The 24,175-nt window shown below is 41.1% G+C and overlaps 1 protein-coding gene across 3 annotated transcripts in view; it reads left to right on the top strand.

The window, feature by feature from the left end:
- pard3aa (par-3 family cell polarity regulator alpha, a) overlaps positions 1–24,175 on the top strand; it is a 433,956-nt gene that overhangs the window by 404,989 nt on the left and 4,792 nt on the right. For all 3 annotated transcript variants that reach the window (XM_047158283.2, XM_017479944.3, XM_047158282.2), the window contains 2 exons: positions 5,891–6,014; positions 18,889–19,016. In XM_047158283.2, coding sequence (XP_047014239.1) covers positions 5,891–6,014; positions 18,889–19,016 — 252 coding nt within the window. The remainder of the gene's footprint in view (positions 1–5,890; positions 6,015–18,888; positions 19,017–24,175) is intronic.

The raw sequence follows: 24,175 nt of genomic DNA, 5'->3' as shown, positions 1-24,175 counted from the left end.
ATTTACTCCTTAATCAACCTCTACTTGAAGAACGATGCAGCAGCACTTTAGTCCTCTATCCATCTCTCTGGATTCCTCGCGTGTACATTCTGCTCAAACAGACCAGCTTCCAGAGCTTCATGCTAACAGCACCACCGTCAAGCTTGTAGCTCGCTGCCTAGCCGAGCTGAGAAACCTATTGCTGTTGTGTAACTATGAAAAAATATGTCGATATGAACCCATTTGATGTGTTTCAGGATGAACTTTTTCTTTACAAGATGACTTCTTTTTTTTAATTTTTTTTTTTTTTATACAACATTCCATTCAACCAAGTCCACTGCCATGTGAAGGAAAGGGAACAAAGCAGTTTATAGTAGCCATATTGATGGGCATCCTGGGATTTCATCTGTTTAACGCTCTGCAAGGCCGGGATGGATCCCAGCTCTATTCACTTACCGTGAAATTGTCCTTCAAAAAAAAAAGAAGAAGAAGAAGAAGAAGAAAAAAATCCCAACACCTGTCTAATCAAGTCTACATCAGACCTAATCATGTGCCAACTACAACCAGCGCATGGAATACCATTCACAAGCAGAAGTATTAGAAGTAACAGTATTGTTATATCTATTTCTTCCAAGAATGTTCAATTTCTTCAGCTCACTTCTGACAAAATCTTCCATCTGCGACCCTCGTGTGCCGAGTCTATAAAAACCGTCTCTTTCCATCGCCGGTATCTGGTGAGTTCATGCCTCTATTGTTTCCTCTGATGATGAGGGCCTTCTCAATACAACATTATCAGTGTGCTGCCACATCTGCTTTCCTACAGTATGTGCGAGAGCAAGCGAGTGTCACACAAGATTTCGCAGCATTTAATCTGCCACAATAACATTCCGTCGCTGGAGAAATTGCTTTCGGAGGCCCGGGAAGTAAACAGACAAGGGGTGTTATTCGGGAAGACAATATAGAGAAAGGACGGTCGGTAGCGGGAGAAGGAAAAGGAGAGCAGGAGACAGAAATAAAGAGAGAATGAATGGAAAAGGGGAGGGGTACAAGCAATTGTAAACTGACCTTTCAGTCAGTGAGCACAAGACAGATATTGAGTGATTCTCATTGTGCCGGGAGAATGAACCTGTTGGCTCGTTAAATGCTGTGGCATATGGATGTTTTATCACCCTCCGCCTTTAATTGCTTTACTGTCAGAACGTTGTAGTACCCAGGCTGCATTTAAACATCAGAAGCCGGAATAAAAACCAGGGAGGGTTCGAACATGGAAAAAACGTGTCTGCCACAGAAACCGCACAGTCCTTCGTCCTCTATACCGGGTTTCAGCTTTCATGTGATTTGACCTTTTATCCGTTGCATAAACAAGAAGCCCAGGCAGAGCTGTCTGTTTCTCAGTCCTTGCTCCTACTGTGCTGCTGTCCGGAGCAGTAGGAACGGTGCGGATGACTGCATTTGTTCTAATTGCATACGCTTTATTGATGCAAATTGCTGCCAGCCTCTGTGAGCTCTTGTTTAGCCGGGCCGCTGGCTGACATTGATGCATGCCCTGTGGTATTTGTAATCCTAGAGACACCTGATATTTCATGATCAAAGAGACCGATCTTGTGTCATGATGTTGAGGTATTCACAGTATCGGTGAGCCAGATGGGAGGATCCATCTGGTTTATGTATGAGGGATGAATACGGGCTGTGGAGAGGCTGGTACGGCTCCTACTGCCTCTTGGCACTGTTTTCCTTCTCTGATCACTGGAGCTAATTTCTTATGCTGACTTGAGGATTTATGGTGAATCTGCTTTCATTTCATTTTTATTTGTATAGCACTTTTTCCAATAGACACAAATCATGAATTTAGATCCCTAATGAATAACCCAGGGGTGATGGGGGTGGCAAGGAAGAACTCCTTGACATGAGAAAGAAACCAGCCTGTGGAACCCATCCTCTTCTGGGTGACGCTGGATATTGGGATTAGAAAGCATTTAACAGGTATAGAAGAGTAAAGTCAAGTCAAGTAGGTTGAACGGATGTTGAGTATGTATGAGCAGATTTTTGAATAAAAGTCCTGGCATGAGCACAGGACTTGTCTTTATGATAACAGCATCAGTTCTTAGCTACAAATCTACAATATCCAGATGAGATTATATACTCAAGCAGGGATATAAACTGCTTTTTTGGGAAGTTTAAGCAACTCTGATGTTAGGGAACTTTTTAACAAAGAAAAAAGGCATCTGTCTGCACTGCAATGGGGTGGAGAGGGTTGAAAATGAATTCCCTCTTGCAGATCAGATAGCAGCAAGTTCTTTGAACTACTTTTTTTTTTTTTTTTTTTTGAGTTCCTCATCAGTCCCTCACCCAACCCATGAAGATGAGCCCCTTGATCCAGTGCAGTTTCCATTTCTCCAACTCCTCACTGTCATTTTCAAATTTTAATTAGTTTATGATCTTGTTGCTCCATATGCAAGCACTCGTATACTGGAAGGTTGTAAAAGACTGCTCTCAATTTCAAATAAACGGATATGAGCTGCTGAAGGCCGTTTGAGAGACAGTGTGGATACAAGCTGGGACTGGTTTATAGTCCCCACGATCTCTGAGCTCAGGTGTTCAGGAGACTCCCTTTCTCAGTGGCTTATAGACAATTTGACCTTTCCAGGGTCAAAAAGAAGCATTAACGACCGCCTCTGAGCTGTTTGTTTTGTTGCCAGGGAGTTGAGAAGAGACTGCAGGAGGATTATGATAATAGGACCTTTCTGACATCTCCATGTCTATCAGCTAATGGATGGACGGGAGGATTAATAAAGCGCAGACTAGACTGACATGTCGGTAGAGTGAAGGAGGTGTGTCAGATGAGTCTATCGCAGTCTTTCCTGGAAAATGTTCAGCTCTAATCCAATCAAATGGCTCTTTGATGATTCCACCAGTCACATGTCAACCCCCCTAGCTTCAAACACCATCAAGGCTCCTCCTGCAAAACCAGGTTGATGTGAATAAAAGCTGAGCCTTCTCGCCTCTGAATCCTCCTACTCTCTCACTCATTTCCTCTTCACAGGCCTTGTTTGTTGTTCATTTACTCTGCGCCGCTCAAACCTTGTTAACATTTTTTTTTTCTCTCACTGAGAGCGTGGACACCAGGCACCATGCCACCGACAGAAATGTGTAATCACACGTTTTTACAAGAGCTAATGGCCAAATTAATTCCCCCTCACAGATGCGTGGTAATGACCGAGTGATTTGTTGCTTATTTTTCACAGGAATTCATTGCTTTTTTTGAAAAGACGCAGCTGACGCAGGTCTGCAAATGGACACAAAAGAGGGGATCTACCAAGACGCCAACAAGCCTTTCAGTCCAATCTGTCAAATTCGTGGCAAAAACATCCATTAGCAAATTGAAACCTTTTTTTCCCCCCTTTTGTGTCGGGTGCCTTGGCCCACACCTTTTTTTTTTTTTTTTGGCGTTTTCAGATGATAAGATGCTTGATACTCATAGGAAAGGATCATTCTGGTTAAAATAACAGCAAATGTCAGGATTTCAATGACTCCTCATGGCGTATGTGTGTGGTCAAATTGACACCTGGCATATTCAGATTCCAGTCAAGTTCTATTTATCAACCAAAGCCTCTTTATTATTGAATATTACTGCCGTTTCTTTGTTGCTTCAATTTATTCTTTGAGTCATTCGCACTTTCAGCCTTAGAATGGATTTTACAGGATGCGTACACATTCCTTCATTTCCAGGCATTTCTCTTGTATCTTTTCCCATTGCAAGCTTTTCTCTTTCTTGTTGTTTCTTCACGTCACTCTCGTGGTGAAAACTCGTACCTAATTATCATCCGGGTAAGTCACCTCAGTCTAATGAATTAAATTTCCGCCTGAAAGTACATGTGAAAGAAGCACTCGGTAGCTGTGACAGTGCTGGATGTATTTCATACCTATTTAATCGTAAATGTGCGGTATGTGCAGTCTTTGAAACGTATTTGGCAGAAATGAAGAAAGAAGAGTATTGTGTAGTGACAACAGGTTTGTTTTATTCAGGATTAGCGAAGAGAATTCATTCAAGAACGAAAAAGAAGGAGATTTTGTTTCTGTGCCCAGCATTAGTGCTTAAAAGAAATCTTTATTAAGACGAAGAAGTCATACAGACATTCATTCATCTAAAATGGCCTGGGCCAGAGGTTAGAAACAAAAGCCCACACCATTGAAGCTAATGACCCATTTCATTTATAGAGCTTCACTTATACTGCCTCGCAAATGAACATTACGGCCTCCGAGCTCTTCCACGACTGCATATGCATATAGGAATTGGGAATTAAATGAGCTATGGATAATACAATTGATTTTAATGGCCTCCTAGAACAACAGAGCTGGGATGTTCCACTATGATGTCTCAGCCGCTCTCATTCAGGTCCATTGGTCCTTTATGGGAAGTGATTTAGTTGCGTTTTAATGAAGCCTGATTGGCAAGCATGTGCGAGCGACCATTATCATCAGCGGGCCGCTTCTCACTTCAGTCTACAATTATGGGCACATTTAGGCACAAAGACTTGGACATTTAAATAATACATCAGCAGTGATGGCAGCTCTGCGACCAGGCCACATCCTCATCTGTCCCTCGTCCTGTCACTCCTCACCTCGATTGACATTTTATCAGAAAGCTGAGATATTTCTCTCTCACACACACACAGAAAATTTACTTTAATTTCCATATAAAGATGGGTGACAAAAGGTAAAAAAATCACAAAGTGATACAGGGTTCATCGCGTCTCTCGGGTTAGGGGTTCGAATCCCACCTCGCCCCGTGTGCATAGAGTTTGCATGTTCTCTAGATTTTGCTTCAGGGGTTTCTACAGGTATGTGTTCTAGGCTGTGATGGGTTGGCATCCTGTCCAGGCCCCCCCCCTACCTTGTGCCCCAATTTCCCTGGGATAGGCTCCCCTGTGACCCTGTATAGGTTTCTGTTTACATTTTATCGAGAGATATACCGAACATTTTTTTTTCTATCGTTACCGATGAACGTGTACCATCGCTAAATATCGATACGGTTTTATCGCCTAGCGCTACTACATGGCCTCCTTTCCTTTTTCTTTGCTGCTATCTTTCCTTCTGTCACTGTGTAAATCAGTATTAATCTCACTGACTGTCATATCGTAATAAGAGGATTGTCCGTCATGGCCAGTGTGCACATGGGTGCTGATTAAAAAAATCAAATAAAAAAAAGAAACATTGTTTGATTAACAAAGGCAACTGCATCGATTTCTATTGACAGACGCTCTTGCGGCCCTGAATAAAAGTGATGCAAATGAGTTGCTAAAGCACTCCAGGCAGAGAGATGGCCTTGTGCCTGCTAAAGGCAGCCTTAAGGGCCATGGTGTCAGTGGCCATGGTTTACTGGGGACTCCTTCAGTGAGACATTTTTGTCCACTTCTCTGCCCCAGGAGGAACCAAAGAACTCAGGGCCTGCATGGGGGGGGGGAAGAAATGGACTGTCTATAGATGCAGTTTAGGCTAATGGCTGGAGATCTAGGGAATGCGGTCATTCCATCTTCTCTTCGGTGATAAACCACAACAAACTACGCACACATTTTGAGGCATTTACACTCTTATGGAATGGTGAATGGATAGCCCACTACAGAGATGCATTTTATTTTATATAACGTGATTACGTATCCTATAAGCACAATTATATAATAATCAGATGGTTTGGCGGGTCTGTCTATTGCTGCTTTAATACACCAGGGTAAAAGAGGCGAGGCAAAGCAAAGAGTAGCTTTATTGTCTCTGCAAGCTACTCTACTTATTGATTGCCCTGCCTGCCTCTTACTCCTCTCAGGTTAAAATCTGCGTAGACGATGACATTAGGGCATGCACAAATGAGGATGTACGACCGTCGTTAATTCTTTCACTCTCTCTTCTTCCATAGCAACAGACTGGCACCTAGCAACCATGACCGGATACAGCGGCTGAGGCAGGAGTTCCAGCAGGCCAAGCAGGAGGAGGAGCCTGACGACCGGCGCCGTACTTACAGCCTCCAGCAGCAGCCATGGGTAAGAGAGGCTGTTCTCACTCATTTCTGACTATACTGATCCTTTCATACTGTTTCAGGATAATGTACAATTTCACTGTGGTCCTTTTTTGCATATGGAAGAGATGACAATAAAAATCCACATGACTTGGCCAGTTTGGTCTTTCCTAACCTTGAGTGCTTAGGACACATCTGGCGCACTAACTGCAGCTGGACACAGCCCTTTTAATGATTTAGGTTCAAGTCAGATAGTCCTCTAGTAGCCATAAACAATTGTGGCGTATATATTAAAAGATCATTATACTACAGTGCTGTTGAGTTCTTGATCCTGATTGGTCTGAAGCTGGTGATTCATTTTCTATAACAGTAGCTCTGACAGTACTGCTGGCTACAAGGGGAAATACAAGTTTATAGCAATGCACTGATTCTATTGCATTATAATTTCTGAAGAAACAGGGACTTATGTGAATTGTGCTCCACATAAATAGATTTTTAAAAACGCACGTAATTTATTGATATGGTGACGTTTTCTGTGTGGAGAAGTTGAGGACATGGCAAAGTCTACAGTATGGAGAGCTTTGAGGTTTTTTCATAACATGTCAAGCTGAGCATTTTTATCCCAATAACTGGGTGTGCCTCGATCAGCTCCCTAGCTTCCTCGCTCGTGAAACGGTATATTGTGTACATGAGGTACTACACATTGGGACACTGATAATTCAATTTCCGGGGACGTGACTACGTACTCGTGTTGTAAAATATCAAAAATTCAAAACGTAAAATAAAAATATTACTTTTTTTTTTTTATTTTTTACGTGTCATATTAATGTGTTAGCTTAATCACACGTATTTCTGTCATGGTACGTAAAGCAGGATCATGGACTAGCTAGTGGATTTAAAAAATAAAATAAAAAAATCATTACACAATTAAAAGTCATTAGACTCAAACAAACCATATATATCCATCCATCTGCTATACCGCTTATCCTTCCTTCAGGGTCACAGGGAACCTGGAGCCTATCCCAGGGAGCATCGGGCACAAGGCGGGGTACACCCTGGACAGGTGCCAGTCCATCACAGGGCACACTCACATACACATTCACACACTACGGACACTTTACCATGCATGTCTTTGGACTGGGGGAGGAAACCGGAGTACCCGGAGGAAACCCCCGCACATACAGAGCCACAATGGGAATCGAACCGCCGACCCTGGAGGTGTGAGGCGAACGTGCTAACCACTAAGCTAACGTAAATAATAATTTTAGAGCTACAACAACGATAACAAGCTCACGTTTGTAGATGAAGTTGGCTGAGAGTTCGTCTCCCGTTTTTAATCGAGTTGAGAGGCTTCAGAAAACATTTTCAATAAGGGAGCATAGTGAGCATCGATGCGTCCTGGTTTTTACGGTACACTGTTGTGGGACTTTTTGGGAAGTGAACGTTCGAGTGCACTGGAAGGATTTTGAGAGCCCTTAAAATGGCCGACTTCCTGATCAATACCCTGACTACTGAACTAGGGAGCTGATTGAGACACACCAACAGACACTGATGCTGCTAAAACATAACTTATGACAGGAACCAACTTAACACCAACATTTAATGCAACTATAAATGGATAAAAAGCATGCCATTCTTTACTAAACAAAAAGCTGCTGTGATATAAGAGGAATATAACACTTCAGGACAAAAAAAAGAAACATTCCCCATCGTGATTGCTCTGCATTATAGGTGTTAGGACACGTACACATCGTCTCCTCTTGCATTTAGGTTTGGTCTGATTGGGTGTTTTGGGAATAACTGGGTTCTACACCTGTGATTACAGACGTGACACGGCTTGTTAATTTCTTGCTGACGTTGCACGTTCGGCTAAATAAGCACCTCTGGAGTATCTAAAGCATGTATTTTCCATTCTGTATAGCAAAAAATGTCATTTAATAACAATGGCTCGTGGGAATGGCTCAAAGGGAGCAGCAGCACCCCCAGCCGTATCTACCGAGGTCTTTTTCAGATTATTTACAAATCTCTAGAAACCCCATTTATTCATCAGATACACTCTCATGGGTGTATGTTTTAACACTAAGCCCCTGTTTCTCGAGCCTCATTTGTATTTAAGGGTTAGAGGTTAGACATTATTTTTAATGTTATCTCCAAGATAAAACAATATGCACTACTCAGGGGGCTGGGAACTTGAACCAGGGATCAGAGGTCACATAGCTGTGTATCTGTGCGCTGTAATGGCTTGAATCGGACATGGAAATCTGTCCTGTAGCTTCCTGTTCGAGGCACGGGGGGGATTTTAAGGGATGACAGCCTAATTACCTTGAGGGATAGAACTATTTCCTAAATTAGGGGTCAGCTCACTGACCCTCCTGTCTTGGACACATGTTCCTTCATAGACTTGCATTCCTAAATAGTTCAACAGGAACGGATTATTTCTAAGGTGTCTCTTTAATGCAAAGGTGGGGGGACTGCATACCCGCCAAAAATAGACTTAATCATTTCTTTTTCAGTCTTGCACACAAACACACACATTTATCTGAAATGTGTGGAGCAGCTCCAGATGAATTTCCCCTCATCATATCAGTGACAAATAATTAAAGCAGCGACAGTATTTGAGTGGAATTTCTTGACGGCATCTAAAATATAATTTCTACTTCAAATACATGTCTGGGTATCGTTCCATGATTTTTAACTCGACTGATTAACTGGAAGCAGGTGCAATGTTCAGAATTCCGAATGCAACTGGACTCTTCATTATGTCGAAACCACTGCTTAGTCTCTCTGATTGGCGTATGGATGGACTGGAGTAAAGGCTGTTTGTGCGACTAATGGTGGAACTACAGCAGGTTACGCTAACAAAACTGAGATGGCGCATTGTGTTTTTGCTTCTGTTTCCAAATGACTTGTGAATAAGTATCCATGAGTAATTTGGTGAGCCTTCTCGGGCTGGAAATGGTCACAGTAAATCATCAGAATGGTAATGTTGTCACTTGAGTTAGAGGAATGCCATTAGCTTTATAAAATTAGGTTTTGTTTAAAAGGAGTGGGCAATCAGTACCCTGGCTACCCTGCACAAATATACTATCTACTGTTTTGTGTCTTTGTTGTTGTTGTTTTTTTTGTTTGTTTTTTTTTTTTTTCACCCCCCCCCGGGTGTAGTTTATTCTTAGTTTATTTATTCGTAGTTGCTTGGCAGACAAGTAGGTCCAACAAACAGAAAAAAAAAAGAAAACAAGCAGGTTAGCACGTTTGCCTTGCACTGTCAGGGTTGGGGGTTGCATGGAGTTTGCATGTTCTCCTCGTGCTTTGGGGGTTTAATGAGTCTTTATTGGTCACACATACACATGCACAGTGAAATTCTTTTCTTCGCATACCCCAGCATGTTAGGAAGTTGGAGTCAGAGCGCAGGATCAGCCATGATACAGCGCTCCTGGAGCAGAGAGGGTTAAGGGCCTTGCTCAAGGGCCCAACAGTGGCAGTGCTGGGGCTTGAACCCCCGACCTTACAATCAGTAACCCAGAGCCTTAACCGCCAAGCCATCATAGATCTTACTCGCGCTCCCTCTCCGCATCAGCGCGCCTACACAGCGCGTGATCAGCAACACGGCCTCATCACTAACACATCACTTCTGTTATAATAAACGACAGAATTTACACTGCAAGCGCACAAATACAGCATTTAATGACAATAAACTTAAATTAAACTAAACCTTTTTAGCAGCTTGCACCAATTTCCCCTGCCCCTTACACACAGTGGAGCATTTTGGATATAAACATAAATTTGTCCTCGTGCATCAGTTTGATTTCCACAGTGTTTAAAATGCCCTCCTGCCTTAGAGGACTCGGAGGTTACACACTTGCTTACGATTTCACGTCCGTCTGATGGAGACTGGGGTCATGTTGGGAATAAAAGGTAACGCTGACAGAAAGTAAACTGAAGAAAGTCATTATCGGTGACTCGGGTTTCTGCTAATGCTAGCGTGCGTATGACGTCATGCGCCTTCGCCTAGGAAGCGGTTTATACGTCCGGTTGGTTAAAAAAAAAAAAGATACCAGTGTTATATTTGAGATGATATTACCTTTCTAAAATCCACACACTAGACAGTAGAGTACATAGTGCATAGTGTAAGTGTACAGTACTTCATTTGGGATACAACTTTAGTATTTACTCTCCGTAACATAATGAGTAAATCTCCCCCGTGCCGCGCGCAGACCAACTAATGCATAATGAGATTCGTTGACAATGATTTTCATAATCGATTTTATCGATTAGTTGTTGCAGCTCTAACCTACAGTAATGATTTTGGTTGATGATCTTGTGCTTGGTTTTTCATGTTTTACCCATAAACCATGTAAAGTCAAATTAGGTTCCCAGATGGCTTCCTTTACACTATATATGTTCACAACATTGGGCATAACATATTGGTGGGAAACTTATAAACCCAATAGTATGCTATTTGTAATTCAGCCACAAAATCCATAAAGGGCTCATCGTATTTCTGTTGTGTTTTTGTCTCTGATGTTGTTAAGAACCCTGGTCATGCTCTATAATACGCCCTGTGAGGTAGACAAGCAGAAACGTACAATTAAAGTCCCTGTCAAAAAATAAATACATTTGCAGCATTTGAGCATCATTGCTACTAGTCCCAACCACCACAGAACAACTTGTGCTTTCCAGCTGCCATTATGTGATAATCCTGGACCTGGATTAATAACTGTACCATGCCATACTTCACTGGACAAATGTGGGAAGGTGTTAATACTAAGTAGAAACAAAGCACTGCTGCAGTGCTGATTTAGATTTACACACACATTAGACGATCTGGCCCCGAAGACATCCGATAGCTTGTGCATGTTCCGGTAGTTGTAAGTCTGGAGGTATCCATGAAGCAGTAATAAAATCTAGGTAATAAAATCTAGGTTCTCCCCCGAGTTCAGCTTTATTAGTGGCTTGGGGCTTTGATGGTACGTTCTGTACGATATGCTTTTCAGGTGATGAGTAGCCAAGCAAGGCTTTTGATTCCGTCACTTGGAGTGATGGCAGCAGTCAGGTTTTGGACGTAAAGCAACTTTTTTCTGATTGTAATGTACACCACTTCTGCATCGTCAGTTATGTAACAGGCTGGTGAATTACAGAAGTGCTGGAATATGAGCACTCTGTTATATATTACATTAAAAAGGGGAAGAGAAAAAAAAAAAAAAGGTTGTTTCTAGCCACAGGAACGTGAACGGCTTTGTGAAATATTGATGCCTGTTGTAAACAGTTATTACATCTTTAAACAGTAATGTCAAATAATCTTTGAGAGGTTTGTTTATCTGTCTGTAGGCTTGTGTGTGTGAAGATGGGAGTGTTGTAGAGCTTCACACTCTTGTATTCTGTCTGTACTAAAAATTACAGCTAGTGTAAAATTAGAGTCTCTCGGCCTTTAATATCCTCCACAACACACACTGTATTAAAGATTTAGAGCCTAAAAAGCAGTCTGTATTAACTGGAGGCCCACTAAAGGTGTTAAAATGCAGTGAGAGAGAGAAATACAGCGAGAAGGAAGAGGATGTGGGAGACTGGCTTAGTTTAATACTTCACTGTCAAAGCATGCTGTCAAAAGCCTGACAAGATGGTGTCATTAACCTGTCATAATAAGGTAACAAGCCGCTTTCGGGTGATTCATAAATCTATCTGAAGGCAAATAACCCAAACAACAAAGAGCAGATTTTTATAATAGTCCAATGTCAACACATTTCAAAGTATGGAGTGATGCAGAGACTATAGCAGGGTTCGCAAAATCCTCACTGTTGAAAAATTTCTCCAGACCAGACATCTCGGAACAGATTTATTTGATTGAACCTATCCATCTTTTCAAAGATTAGATTCGTTATTTAATATTCTTGCTCTGTATTCGAGCCCTAGAGCTTGTTATTCCTGAACTTTCCATTGATCCAACACATCAAGTCCAAGTTGATATTATTTATAGGCTGTTTGTTTTTGAGTTAATGAGATTTGATTTAAAGCTATTCACTTAACGAGAGCAGTCAAACACGCTAATAACTATAAAAACTCAATATAATAACTTTAATAATGCTGGTGGTGATTTCCAGCTCTGAGATCTCTTGGCTATGCTCCACAGACCCCACTTTGAGAACCACTACACTGTAGGAAGTTCTCAGCACACTGAAGCGGACCAGAAAAGACCCGATGGTTATGTAATTCCGTAGAGAAAAAAAAAACTTTCAAGCAACATTTACTTGCAGCGCTGTTGTTACTGATTAAGTGTTCAGTGTATAAATACTGAAAGTCATAGCAGCAACCGCTGAGGACTTAACACTTGGCGTGAGGACAGTGTGAAGCCTGGGATGTGCACGGAGGTTGTGAAATGATCATTTAAAAGTTCTCTTTAAATGCGCTTGGCGTATGAAAATCCTCCCCAGTGATGATTTATTGTGTTTGAAATGCAGCCATGAAGTGATGCAGACTCCACAACTTAAGAGCCAAGTCAACGTTAATCACTTCTGTGAAAGTATGACCTCTACAACTCCTGACATGCGTCGTCCTAGAAAATAACGCAATATACATATACAGTGTCAAACAGTCCCATTTCTCAATGTAGACTCCTGGATTTAATGACCATTATGCCATTACTCATTTCCGTGACCTTAAAATGTTCTATTCCCCTGTTTTAGTTACTGTTTTATTTTAACTTTCTTCCACGGTCCCAGCCTGCTGCATTAAGATAGCTAATGACACTATAATCAGAGAGAGAGAGAGAGAGAGAGAGAGAAGAAAAAAAAAAACATCAAGTCAAAGTCCCTTTATTTATTTAATTCTTAATGATCTGTCCAGGTGACAGTTTTTGTCTACAAACAGGTACCACCCTGAAAATGGAGTAATTTGAGGCACACACCCCAATCATAATAACTGTTTTTACAACCCTAATAATGGTCAGAGGTAATGCTCCAAGTTGAAGTTTTCCTACTTGGGAAGTCTTCAGGACAGATGGCTGCACTTTGCAGTTTCACTGTAACATGACAAGCTGCATTTTTGTTTATTAACTTAATGAGAGAGAAAAAAAGAGAGAGGTTGGTGAGAGAACAACTGTTTATTCAAAAATCTTGAATTAATGGCTATATATATATATATATATATATATATATATATATATATATATATATATATATATATATATATATATATATGTATCTATCACTGGACTGGCTGTACCTGCTGTGGTATAAGAATACAGGAATAAGGAATAAACCACCCAGAATCATAATATAATAAATCTTCGCATGGGGCCACATCACACTACCCCGTATCTGATTATTTTTCTATAACAGCACACCCTGTCATGTTTTATGCCTTTCTTCTTTGTGGCTTTCATACATAGAATATTTCGGAGACTCTAGTACTGTGTTTGGATTCCTGAAACCCAATTTGGATTGTGAAGTCTGTCTCTCTCTCTCTCTCACTGAGAGACTTGTTGGCATGTAGGTTTGTTCTTTACTGCTTTTGCTCCAAACCCTAAAGGCATGATTTTCACCTCCTTTATCTGGACATAACAGTAAGTGCAAATCATAGGGAGAGAATAATCTCTGTGCTGCCAGATGCCTGCCTCAACACTGTGCCAGAGCTCAGACAATTAGATCCACCTTGTTTTACTTTCCGCGCACAGTCATGGCCTGTAGGTTACGTCCAGGTTATTGTGGTGCCCAGATGTTTAACTTAAAGCACAAACTCTTTCTAAAATCCTCCTTTCCTGTATTAATCAATGGGGATCAGTCTTTTGTCAGGAGGTGCATGGACATTTCTCTGGCAAGCTGACATGCAGATGTGTAATGACTAGCGTTGTATAGAAAGATACCAAGGTTGTGGGTGGTGGGGGGGGGGGGTGGTGGGGGGGGTTTAGGGGGTATGGAGGGTTTAGCGTTCATACCTCATTCGTACCAAATTCCAAACATCTCCATCTTTTGTTCAAATGTATATCAATTTCTCAGTCGAGCTGGTTGGGTTTATTCCTGATTTTAAAATAAACCACTATTTCCTGTATTTTTCTTAGCCTCATACAACTTTAGTAGAACTTGGTTGTTGTTTCATTGTTTGTGTCATTTGTATGCACTATGTTATCTGCCTAGCTGCATATTAGCTCAGGATTCAGTATAAAGTTCTGTCTTCATAGTTGCAGCGTGGGTTACTTTGAATGGTGGCCTGCGCTCATTACTCTCACAGATTCCGCTCTTAATTCTTAAACCCGATCAGCTGCTTATTGTTTTTCATTAAAGAGTTTAAGCGATATGAGTGATGCAGTAAAGGCTTTGCTTTTCAGTGTGCTGTGTTTTCTGCATGTCACTAATTCAAAAAACAATTCAGTTTGTTTGTTGTACGTCACTTTATTTTCCCACCAGTGCTCTGGTATGAAATCTTTATCGATACACTGGACAGAATAATAAAGCCAGAATTAGATGTTAAAGCCTCACCAATTAAAGCTAGCTATTGTCCTCTCCATGCAACATACACAAATTAGCTTATGCCCCATTCTATACTTTCATCACCCACAAGCAGTAGATGCAGCGAGTGAGTTCTGTGTGCATCTCAAACCATTTATCCGTCACTGCGTTTGAACAGAGAATATTTGACCCCTGCGCTGAAACACTTAGCCACTCACAGAACGTTAATCAAGCAGTCTCAGGAGCCTGTATGACCTCCAAGGACAACGTGCTTTTAATTCCAGAAGTGCAATACTGTGTTTTTCCGTGCATTCAAGGGCTTGCGTGAAGTGTGAGGGCTTTTAGTATTCTGAGACAGCTGGAGAGAGGACATGTGAATCTGCTGTGTGTAGTGCAGAGGCAGACTGACAGCTGAATGCTGTCCTACACGTACATCGAGCTGAGGCCCTGCATACAGAGCTGCATGGACATTACAGCAAATGGAGTCAAGCTACACTTAATAAATTGGTGAAATGGGGCCTGCGGGAAGGCTTACAGGTGGAGTTATCACCAAGCAGGGTCTTCCACTGCTCCTCTCTCAGGTTCTCTCTCTCACACTTCACTTCTCTTTCTCCCTCATCTCTTTCATTCTCTCTCCCTGTCATGTTCCCACTCTAGCTCATTCCCCTGACCTTTTCTTACTCTTACTCGTTTTTATTTCTTTCACAGTTTTTCATTCCAGTACATGTTATAGACAGCACCATGTTAAACTCTCTGCTCTTTTTGTTCTGTCTTCACAGTCAGTCACATTAGTGGACAAATCCATTATGTACATTTGTGTGTAAAGGAGAACTTTCCAGACCATGCTGTAGATCACCATTGTCTGATCTTAGCTAGGTCAATGCTAGAGCACTATGGGCCGGATTCAAAGTTGGTGTATTAGGTCAATGATTTAGTTCAGACTTTTTTTTTTATTTTTTTTTTTATATATATATATTTATATAAGGAAGCACAACTTAATGTAGCCACGGTGTCTAAACGTGTGTGATTTTCACATTGTCAGTGGTTGTGGCTGATTGGTGTATGTACTCCAACTGATCACTCCATGCTAGTGTGCCACAGTAGCTGAAATCTGAAAACATGCTTATTCCAATTACAACAAATTATCTTCCTCTTTTTTTTTTTTTTTTTTACAGTGCAATCAAAATGATTCAACCCCCATTGCAAATCAGGTTTATTGTCAGAATGTACAGACTTTCAGCTGTTTGCGATGAGCAAATCAAACAAAAGCAACTGAAATAGTTCAACACAACAAATGTTTCAAGTGGTTTCAACAAATTCAACTGAAAATGCAACTTATAATGACTTCTCCAGTCTCAAAATGATTCAACCCCTTCATGGCAGGCATCTTTAGTACTTAGTAGAGCACGCTTTTGCTGTTAAGACCTGCTGGAAATGAGATGCGAGGCTTCTGGCAGCGTTCCTGAGGAACCTCACCAATTCCTCATGGGCAATGGCCTCCAGTTCAGTAATATTCTTGTGTATGCGTGCTGCAACCGCCTTCTTCAAATCCCACCAGAGATTTTCTATGGGGTTCAAGTCAGGTGACAGTGATGGCCCTTCTGCGTTAAGTATGTGCCATACTGTGCTCACTGAAACCTCAGTGCCTTTTGCCACCAAGTCTTGCTGCAGGTCTTTTGCAGGGTCTCGAGGGTTTTTCACAACCTGCCTTCTCAGAAATCTGCGAAGCAGCCATTGATGGCTTCCTTTTTCTGCCCGGTCCAGGTATTTCATAAATTTTCTACCCCTAGCCAGTTCAGGTATTTCATGTGTTCCAGCTCAAGTACACCTGGTGCAACTAATGAAGCCCTTGATTAGTTGCATCAGGTGTGATTGAGATAACATCTGTTTTGCATATTTGTGCCGTTGAGAGATTCTATTCAGGGGGTTGAATAATCTTGAGAAATCATTATAAGTTGCATTTTCAGTTGAATTTGGGGAAACCACTTGAAGCATTCGTTGTGTTGAACTATTCCAATTGCTTGTGTTTGATCTGTTCATTGCAAACAGCTGAAAGTCTGTACATTTTGACAATAAACCTGACTTGTAATGGGGGTTGAATCATTTTGATTGCGACTGTATGTTTCTCTTAGCCTTTCCTCAGACAGAAACATTAGCGCACAAATTCTCTCCATGTGTTTGTGTATACAAAAGAAATCTTTAGAAGTCATTGTGTAAACAGAGAAAAGACGGTATTAGGATGTGTACTACATGTGTGCAGGTCGTGAGCCTCATCCACCCAGGTTGTTGACCTCGCTTTGATATTAAAGTCTTTGCGTAGCCCCACATGGTAATCATAACTATTATCCCGTGCTTGGCTACCACTCAACTCTTTTACTCTGTCTCTCCGTGCGTTCCTGTTTTGAATTGCTGCAAACAATTTTTCACAATTACAGCTTTGTCTGACAGAGAGCGCTTGTGTTTGAACAGATGGGACTAGTTGTATTGTGATGTTTTCTTTATCTTTAAAGATAGAAAAGAATTGAAATAGAAAGAAACTGGTGGGAGGAAGCTCGACGTTCTTTTCTTTTGGCTGGAAAATAAGAAACGGCATGTGCCATTTTTAATGTGCTTTGGGAAAATGCTGTGTTTTCATAAAGCATTGTATTTCACATGGAGAACGAATAATCAGATTTTGTCCCAGCTAATACAGTTATGTACTCCAACTGATCACTCCCTGAAGGCTTGTATCAGAAAACATCCACATGGCGTAGTCTCTAGTGACTGATGGAATACACACGCAGAGTCATACACAGAAATTAAGGATAATTCACACGCTCACACTTTCTCCTAGTTTCCGTCTTCAGGCCGTGACTTTATTTCTTCAGATCTCATTTTTGTGGCTGGAATCGTTCTTCCTGGTCTTTAGTTAGTCTGATAGCATTTGCTTTGTCTTCCAGACATGTTCTTTCTAGAGGAGGTTCTGTAGTCCTGCGTTCATTACACACACGTATAATTGCCTCATTTCCCTGTGTTTTTATGGAACCGACTCCACTGAGGATTTTAATTCTCCTGTTTTTACAGCTGTGCACTAAAGACAAAGACCTTTTTCAGAGAACGTTCTAGGCTTTTTCCTTGGTCTGACATCTCCCCCCCCCCATTCTTTTCCAAACGTTAGTGCAGTTTTAGCATAAGATCCGCGGGCCAGCCAACACTAGCCCAGGCACAAACAGATAATTATGCTGACATGCGATAACAATGTTACTCATTAGAGCAGTCTTCTTGCACGGCATGCTAATCCTAACCACTCAGGAACAGACATTTACACGACTAAGAGTCAAACACATGGGGTTAAGGTCAGGGGTTAGAAAAATACACTGTAGTTAGGAAAAGACTAATGGTGTGAGTGCTTCTGTTACCATGGAATTTCTTCGCTAACTTTATTATAACACGTTACCTTATGCTAATAACTCAGACTAGCTTTCTTTGCTATTGATCTGAGAGGACAGGCTAACAAGCTACAGTACGGTAGCTGATGTAAGGCCATGCTAGCACACTACTAGCCTCAGACTTCCTTCCCATTTCATGCTGAGAATCTGATATTTATTGAACTGGCTACACACTTCAGAAGTTGTACTTCTACGCTGGTTTCTGACAGGAGAATAAACTCGTTCATTGTGTTTGTTAAAATAAGTTTGTTGTGTCTTTATATATTATTCTAGAATCTTGGTTGAAAGTTGTGAGTAAACCACATTTTCTTGCATGTTTGGCAACCCTCGACTCTTATTTGATCGGAGCTCGGTAATGACTTTTTTTCCTGTGAAATTATCTGATTCCTGGGATCATTTATTGACCGAGACAATCAAACCCTCTAACAACAACTAAAATCTGGCTTGCCAGAATAGCACATTACACTGGCTGATGTTAGTGGATTTATATGTTAGTTGTATATTAAGCTCCTACAGTGCTAATATTCAAAAATCCTTTCTAAAGCAACTAATGAGAGACCATAATGAAGGTTTCACTCTCACATGTGATCTTGTTGAGAAGATCAGTCCGAGCTTTAACCTGGTCAGGAACACAGTAGATACGGAGCCTTTCTGAGGTGGGAATACACCCTGGATGCGACGCTAGTCCTTCACAGGGCACCATGTACACTCATTCATACCTAGGGGCAATTAAGTCCCGCTTGTCCACATACTGCTATGGGGTTGCTGTTTTTTTTTGGAGGTGAGAGGAAATCGGAAAACCCAGAGGAGACCTACCCATATACATATGAAGCTCAAAACAGATAGTAATGTGAGCTCACGATTGACCCAAGGACTGTGGAGCTACTCACTGTGCAACCGTGTGTGTGTAGTGATGGGTCTAAATTCACATGGTGATATGTTAGCGTATGTTGCTTGTGTAATATTACTTTAGCTTCAGTCCATAATGGAGACTATTTTGTGTGTGTGTGTGTGTGTGTGTGTTCTGCAGGCGAATGCTGGGGGTTACAGTCAGACAGGACGGCATTCGGTTTCTGTAGATGTTCAGATGCAGAAACAGAAAAAAGATGACCGAGATGCCTTTACACAATCACAGAGACAGTACAACTCCTTACCACGGTAAGAAAACACACAATCTCACACTCTCCATCTCTGCAAGATCTATTCATTACGATGTCACAGTCTCACTCCCCTAGAGCCCACACACACACACACACACACACAGACCCCTACCCATTACCTCAGTACCACTCTTCATCCAGACGTCCTCCCTCAGTCACATTCTTGTCCTGTAACTTAACACTCTTCATCAGAACAGTGCGTGTGTGTGCACATTCTCTGGCCTCTGCGAAACTGATAAAAGAGCACCTAGTCTTAGGGAACCTGCTTTCAGGGGAAGTTTATCTTGGCAGCTGCACTGCTCTGGGCCTTTTGTAGGTTGTCAGGAAGGTTTTACCCTCTTCCTCCATCTGTTTCTTCTCTTCATCCCTCTATTAGTCTGTTTTTCCTCCTCCTTCTTTAGCATATTTGTCCTAAATGTCAGTAAGGCTCTCTTTGAGTCTCTGAGTTTCATATCCAAACCCAGCCAGAGTTTAAACATGTGTCCTGAAGTTACTAATGGTGAATATGTACTCAGGCTGCCATTTTGAATGAATGGGTTGGGTGTTTTATTTAATAAAAAAACAACAACAATAAAAAAAAAAAAAAAAAAGACAACAGAAAACACAAACTTTTCTTTGAAAATATTTGTTTCCACCTGAAAGTGTGTCTATGATGCAGAGCTCATTGTGAAATACAATGTCAGGTTGGAGACATTTCATTTGTTTTTCCAAGTATCATATTATGCGCTTTAGGTAATTGCTGCAGAAGTTATTGGAGAATGTGTGTGTGCGCACATATGCGTGTATGCACATGTCTGTATATTGGGCGGGGTAGTCCTGCCATGTGTGTATGCTAACGTCTGTGTGTGGTCTTCCTTTATTTCATGGTACAGTGCAGGATATGCTGACGTTTCTCTTTTTATTTTATTGCAGTTTAGTCACTATTAGTGTCACGCATGGAACAAAAAAGGTACGGAATGTCAAATAATTCCGAAAAAATATCCAAAAAGAGTTCTTCCACGAACCTAAATCTACCCATTTAAGAACTTGGGCCCTTTCTGCATGTATACGGGTATTTTTGTCAACCCCGAAGTAAAAAAAAAAAAAACCTAAAAAACTGTTCCACACAACCGGTGTTTATGAAAATATCTCCATCCACCTAGAAATGTTTTTAAACCACATTCTGGCACCTCCACACGACGGTGTGATGATAAAACAAAGGGAAATGAACGTTATCAGATAAGAAATTGCAGATCACAAAGTAACAACCCGATCAGCAGCCGTTATAAACGGAGTCCTGTGACATTCACACGTAAACAGTGAAAACATTCACCAATGTAATTAAGCACTTACATGACTGCACTGTATATTTAAATATATACATATACTTAAAATGACTACTGACAGTCTTTTCGTATTTGTAGTTATAGGCGTGATATTTTTACCCTTTAAGTGCACCTGCTTGTACTAAAACACTATTCTGCATCCTATTAAGTTCTGAAAGCAGCCAGTTAATACCCATAATGTATATGGGTATTTTTGAAATGTTATTGGGGTTTTTTTCCCTCTGCGTTTTGGCATCCTGTTCACACGTACAGCATTTTTGGTCAGTGAAAAGGAAGCTTTTTGAAAACTCCCTCCAAGACAGATATTTTAAAACTCCATTTTGATGGTTTACACGTGAAAGTCACAGAATCGGTACAGGACTCCGTTTATAACGGCCGCTGATCGTGTTGTTACATGGTTGTCCGTCATTTCTTACCTGATAACGTTCATTTCTCTCTGTTTTATGATTACACCCAAGTTCTTAAATGGGAAGATTTAGGTTCTTGGTAGAACTCTTTTGAATAGTTTTTCTGAATCATTTGACATTCTGTACCTTTTTTTGTTGTTCCATGCGTGACACTAGTAGTGACTAAACTGTAATAAAACATGACAAACGTCAGCATAGCCTGCACTGTACCATGAAAAGGCATGAAATGAGGGCACAGACAGATATTAGCATACTCATTAGCATATACAGACATGTTCATGTATTGGTAATCCAGTGGTTAAGGTGTTGGATTACTGGTTGGAAGGTCATGAGTTCAAATCCCAGCACCACCAAGCTGCCACTTCTGGGTTCTTGAGCAAGGCCCTTAACCCTCAACTGTTCAGTTGTATAAATGTAAGTCACTTTGTATAAGAGTGTCTGGTTTCCAATGAGATCAAACAGAGGGTGACAGATCATTTTTCTCAATTAGAGTTTAAAAATAATAATAAATTGTTAAAATATATATATATATATATATATATATATATATATATATATATATATATATATATATATATATATATATAAAATGATGGGCAGTGTATGTACAGTTACTCATCTTGGGAAAAACAAAGCCACTGAGTTAATTATTGCTCTGTGTGTGTGTGTAGGTTTTCTCCATAAACAAATCCATTTCTCCTGGCCCTGTGCTCCATCTCTGTGAGTCAATAGAGATGTTGACACTCAGTCCTCAACAGGACATAATGACGCTTAATCAATGTAAACAATTCTCATCCACTTTTTCTCCGAGACTCAATCTAGTGCACTCGGCTCGCTCAAGTGGCAGATCCAACCACGACAGATCACTTTCCCAAGGGAAGCACTACTAAAACCCTGGCTGGCTCATATGCATTCCTCTTATAATCTAGCATTCACTAAGCAAGTTCAGGCCGGTGAGCAGTGACCTTTGACCTGTGGAGAACGCTTCTCTCATTAGATGTCTTGATGCACCGAGCCAGTCTGCCATCTCTGTCGCTCTGTACAGAGCTCAGGCCTGGAGTCAGATTTGCAGATTTCCAAGCTGCAGTAATGAAGAGGTTTTTTTTTGTTGTTTTTTTTTAGTTCGGAGAAGGATTAGCGATGAGAAGAGTGAGACGGAATACTGGACAATACGACTGTAGGCTGATTAGGAGTAATGAAAGTCATGTGAAACAGAGAACGCTACTTTCATGCAACAGCTGCATGTTGTAACAGGCGAATCCCCCCCACATACATATACAAAGTCTTGTTAGCAAATAGAAAACATTGCTCAAGGTTTTATTTGGTTTATAAATAATTTATTATGCTGTAATTAATACTCGTTGCACAGCATATTTCCTGGCGGTCGTCTTGCCCCCTGATCTACACCATATGTCCCCCCCTCCATGCCACTTTTTTTCCTCCAGGGTTGGCACTCTGTCTTCCTTAGTTGAACTTTGCTTTGCCATGACATCATTGTCATATCGTGCTGGAAAATAACATGAAGCAAGGATTGTATTGTGAAATGATGGTCAAGTTGCGTGTCGTAAGATGTGATTTCACAACATGAAACTTTGTATTCTATCACTCGGGTGGCCTAATTGTCTCAGGGCATTTTCCCACATCATCCAAACACTCACATCTGCAACCAGGACAGTTGCTGGACTCGTTTCATGTGCAGATTTATTTTGATACAGACCAATTCACCTCAAACTGTCCATCACACCCAGAGGTGGTTCTTCCCCACAAAGTTTGAAGCACACAATTGTATAGAATGGCTTTGTATGCTATAGCATTACAATTTCCCTTCATTAGAACTCAGAGGCCCAAACCTGTTCCAGCATGACGATGCCCCTGTGCACAAAAGAGCTCCATGAAGACATGGTTTGCCAAGGTTAGAGTGGAAGTACTCGAGTGTCCTGCACAGAGCCATGACCTCAACCCCTCTGAACACCTTTGGGATGAACTGGAGCACCGACTGCACCTCAGATCTCTTCACACAGCATCAATACCTGACCTCACGATGATCCCCACAGCCACACTCCAAAATCTAGTGGAAAGCCTTCCTAGAAGAGTGGAGGTCATTATAACAGTAAAGAGGGGAATAAATCTGAAATGAGATGTTCAGGAAACACATGGGGAGCGCACATCATATATTTGTCTTACAGTCGACATGGTCTAATATCTATTCTTAAGCACTCATTTAGAGGACATTTCTTTTCTGAGAATGGATAATGACGACATTCTTAAGTACAAAGACTTAGATATTTGGAAATCTTTGTTGAAGAACTGAACCAGGTTTGCTGACTGAGAACTGGTTCTTTTGCAGTGGAAGCATGTAGAACAGTTCCTAATGAGGCGCTTGCTCCAGAACCTAGTTTGTTAATCTCATCAAATTATTTCTGAAGATGTAATTCAACACTGGTCCTGGGAGGACATCACTTTCACATAGTGTAAATAACTGTTTCCGTCCACACATTTTTATGCAAATTTGGGGATTTCGCATAAAAAATGCTTGATGGAAACACCAGACGTAAATAAAAATCTCCAAAATGCACATAAAAAAACTTAAATGCTCAACTGAGTTGGATAATTTTTTTATTCGATAAGCAGACATGAGCGTAAACTACGATGGAAACACATTTACCGAATAAATTCCTCGATGCACATCAAAAAAAAAAAAAAAGTCATGTGACTTTTTGCCTCAACAAATCATGTGATCATGGCTCAGAAAAATAACAGTGGTGGAGACCAAGATGCGCCAGTTTCCCTGAAGTGATGATTTTGTTCTCTTGAACATATGGGATGGAAACGTTGCTTTATTCATAATGTTTTGGAAACGTAGCTATTGACACCCAAGATTACAACTCATTTAAAGTGAAGCTCAGAGATGGGGTCAAGCTTGTGCACTTGACCAAACTATACTGTGCTTCAAGTTAAAAAGTGCAAGCATAAAAAACAAAAAACATTTTACCCTAGTGTCAGGAAATGTGAATTCTGTGCAGTCCAAGCGCAAATAATTCGCTCTCTAAGTGGGAAGGATGCCATCCTCTGTCCCCTGTTGATCAGGACGATGGTGAACAATCACAGCCATCTGGAAGCTCATGTATACAAAACAAGCTGGTTAGCGTTCGTCCGAGCACATTTAGCTGTCGCATGAACAGAGGTTTGAAAAGATTCAGCGTCTGGTTTCACTTGTCTCAGAGGAAGCACGTGTTCACCTTCAGCGGTAGCTGTTGTGCGACAGAAGAAAACCTAGCTGGCGCGTGGGAATGGGATATGACCATTATCAACAGGGTTAAGCTAGAAAGGCTATGAAGCAGTGTGTGCTTGAACAACAGCCACTGAAAGCACTTACAAATAGGGGTGTAACGGTATATCGTAGTACGATATACATCGCGATGCAA

The sequence above is a fragment of the Ictalurus punctatus genome, chromosome 1 (assembly GCF_001660625.3).
Source record: "Ictalurus punctatus breed USDA103 chromosome 1, Coco_2.0, whole genome shotgun sequence".
NCBI lineage: Eukaryota > Metazoa > Chordata > Actinopteri > Siluriformes > Ictaluridae > Ictalurus > Ictalurus punctatus.
Note: the sequence above shows the minus strand (reverse complement) of the source record. Positions and strands in the feature narration are given on the sequence as shown.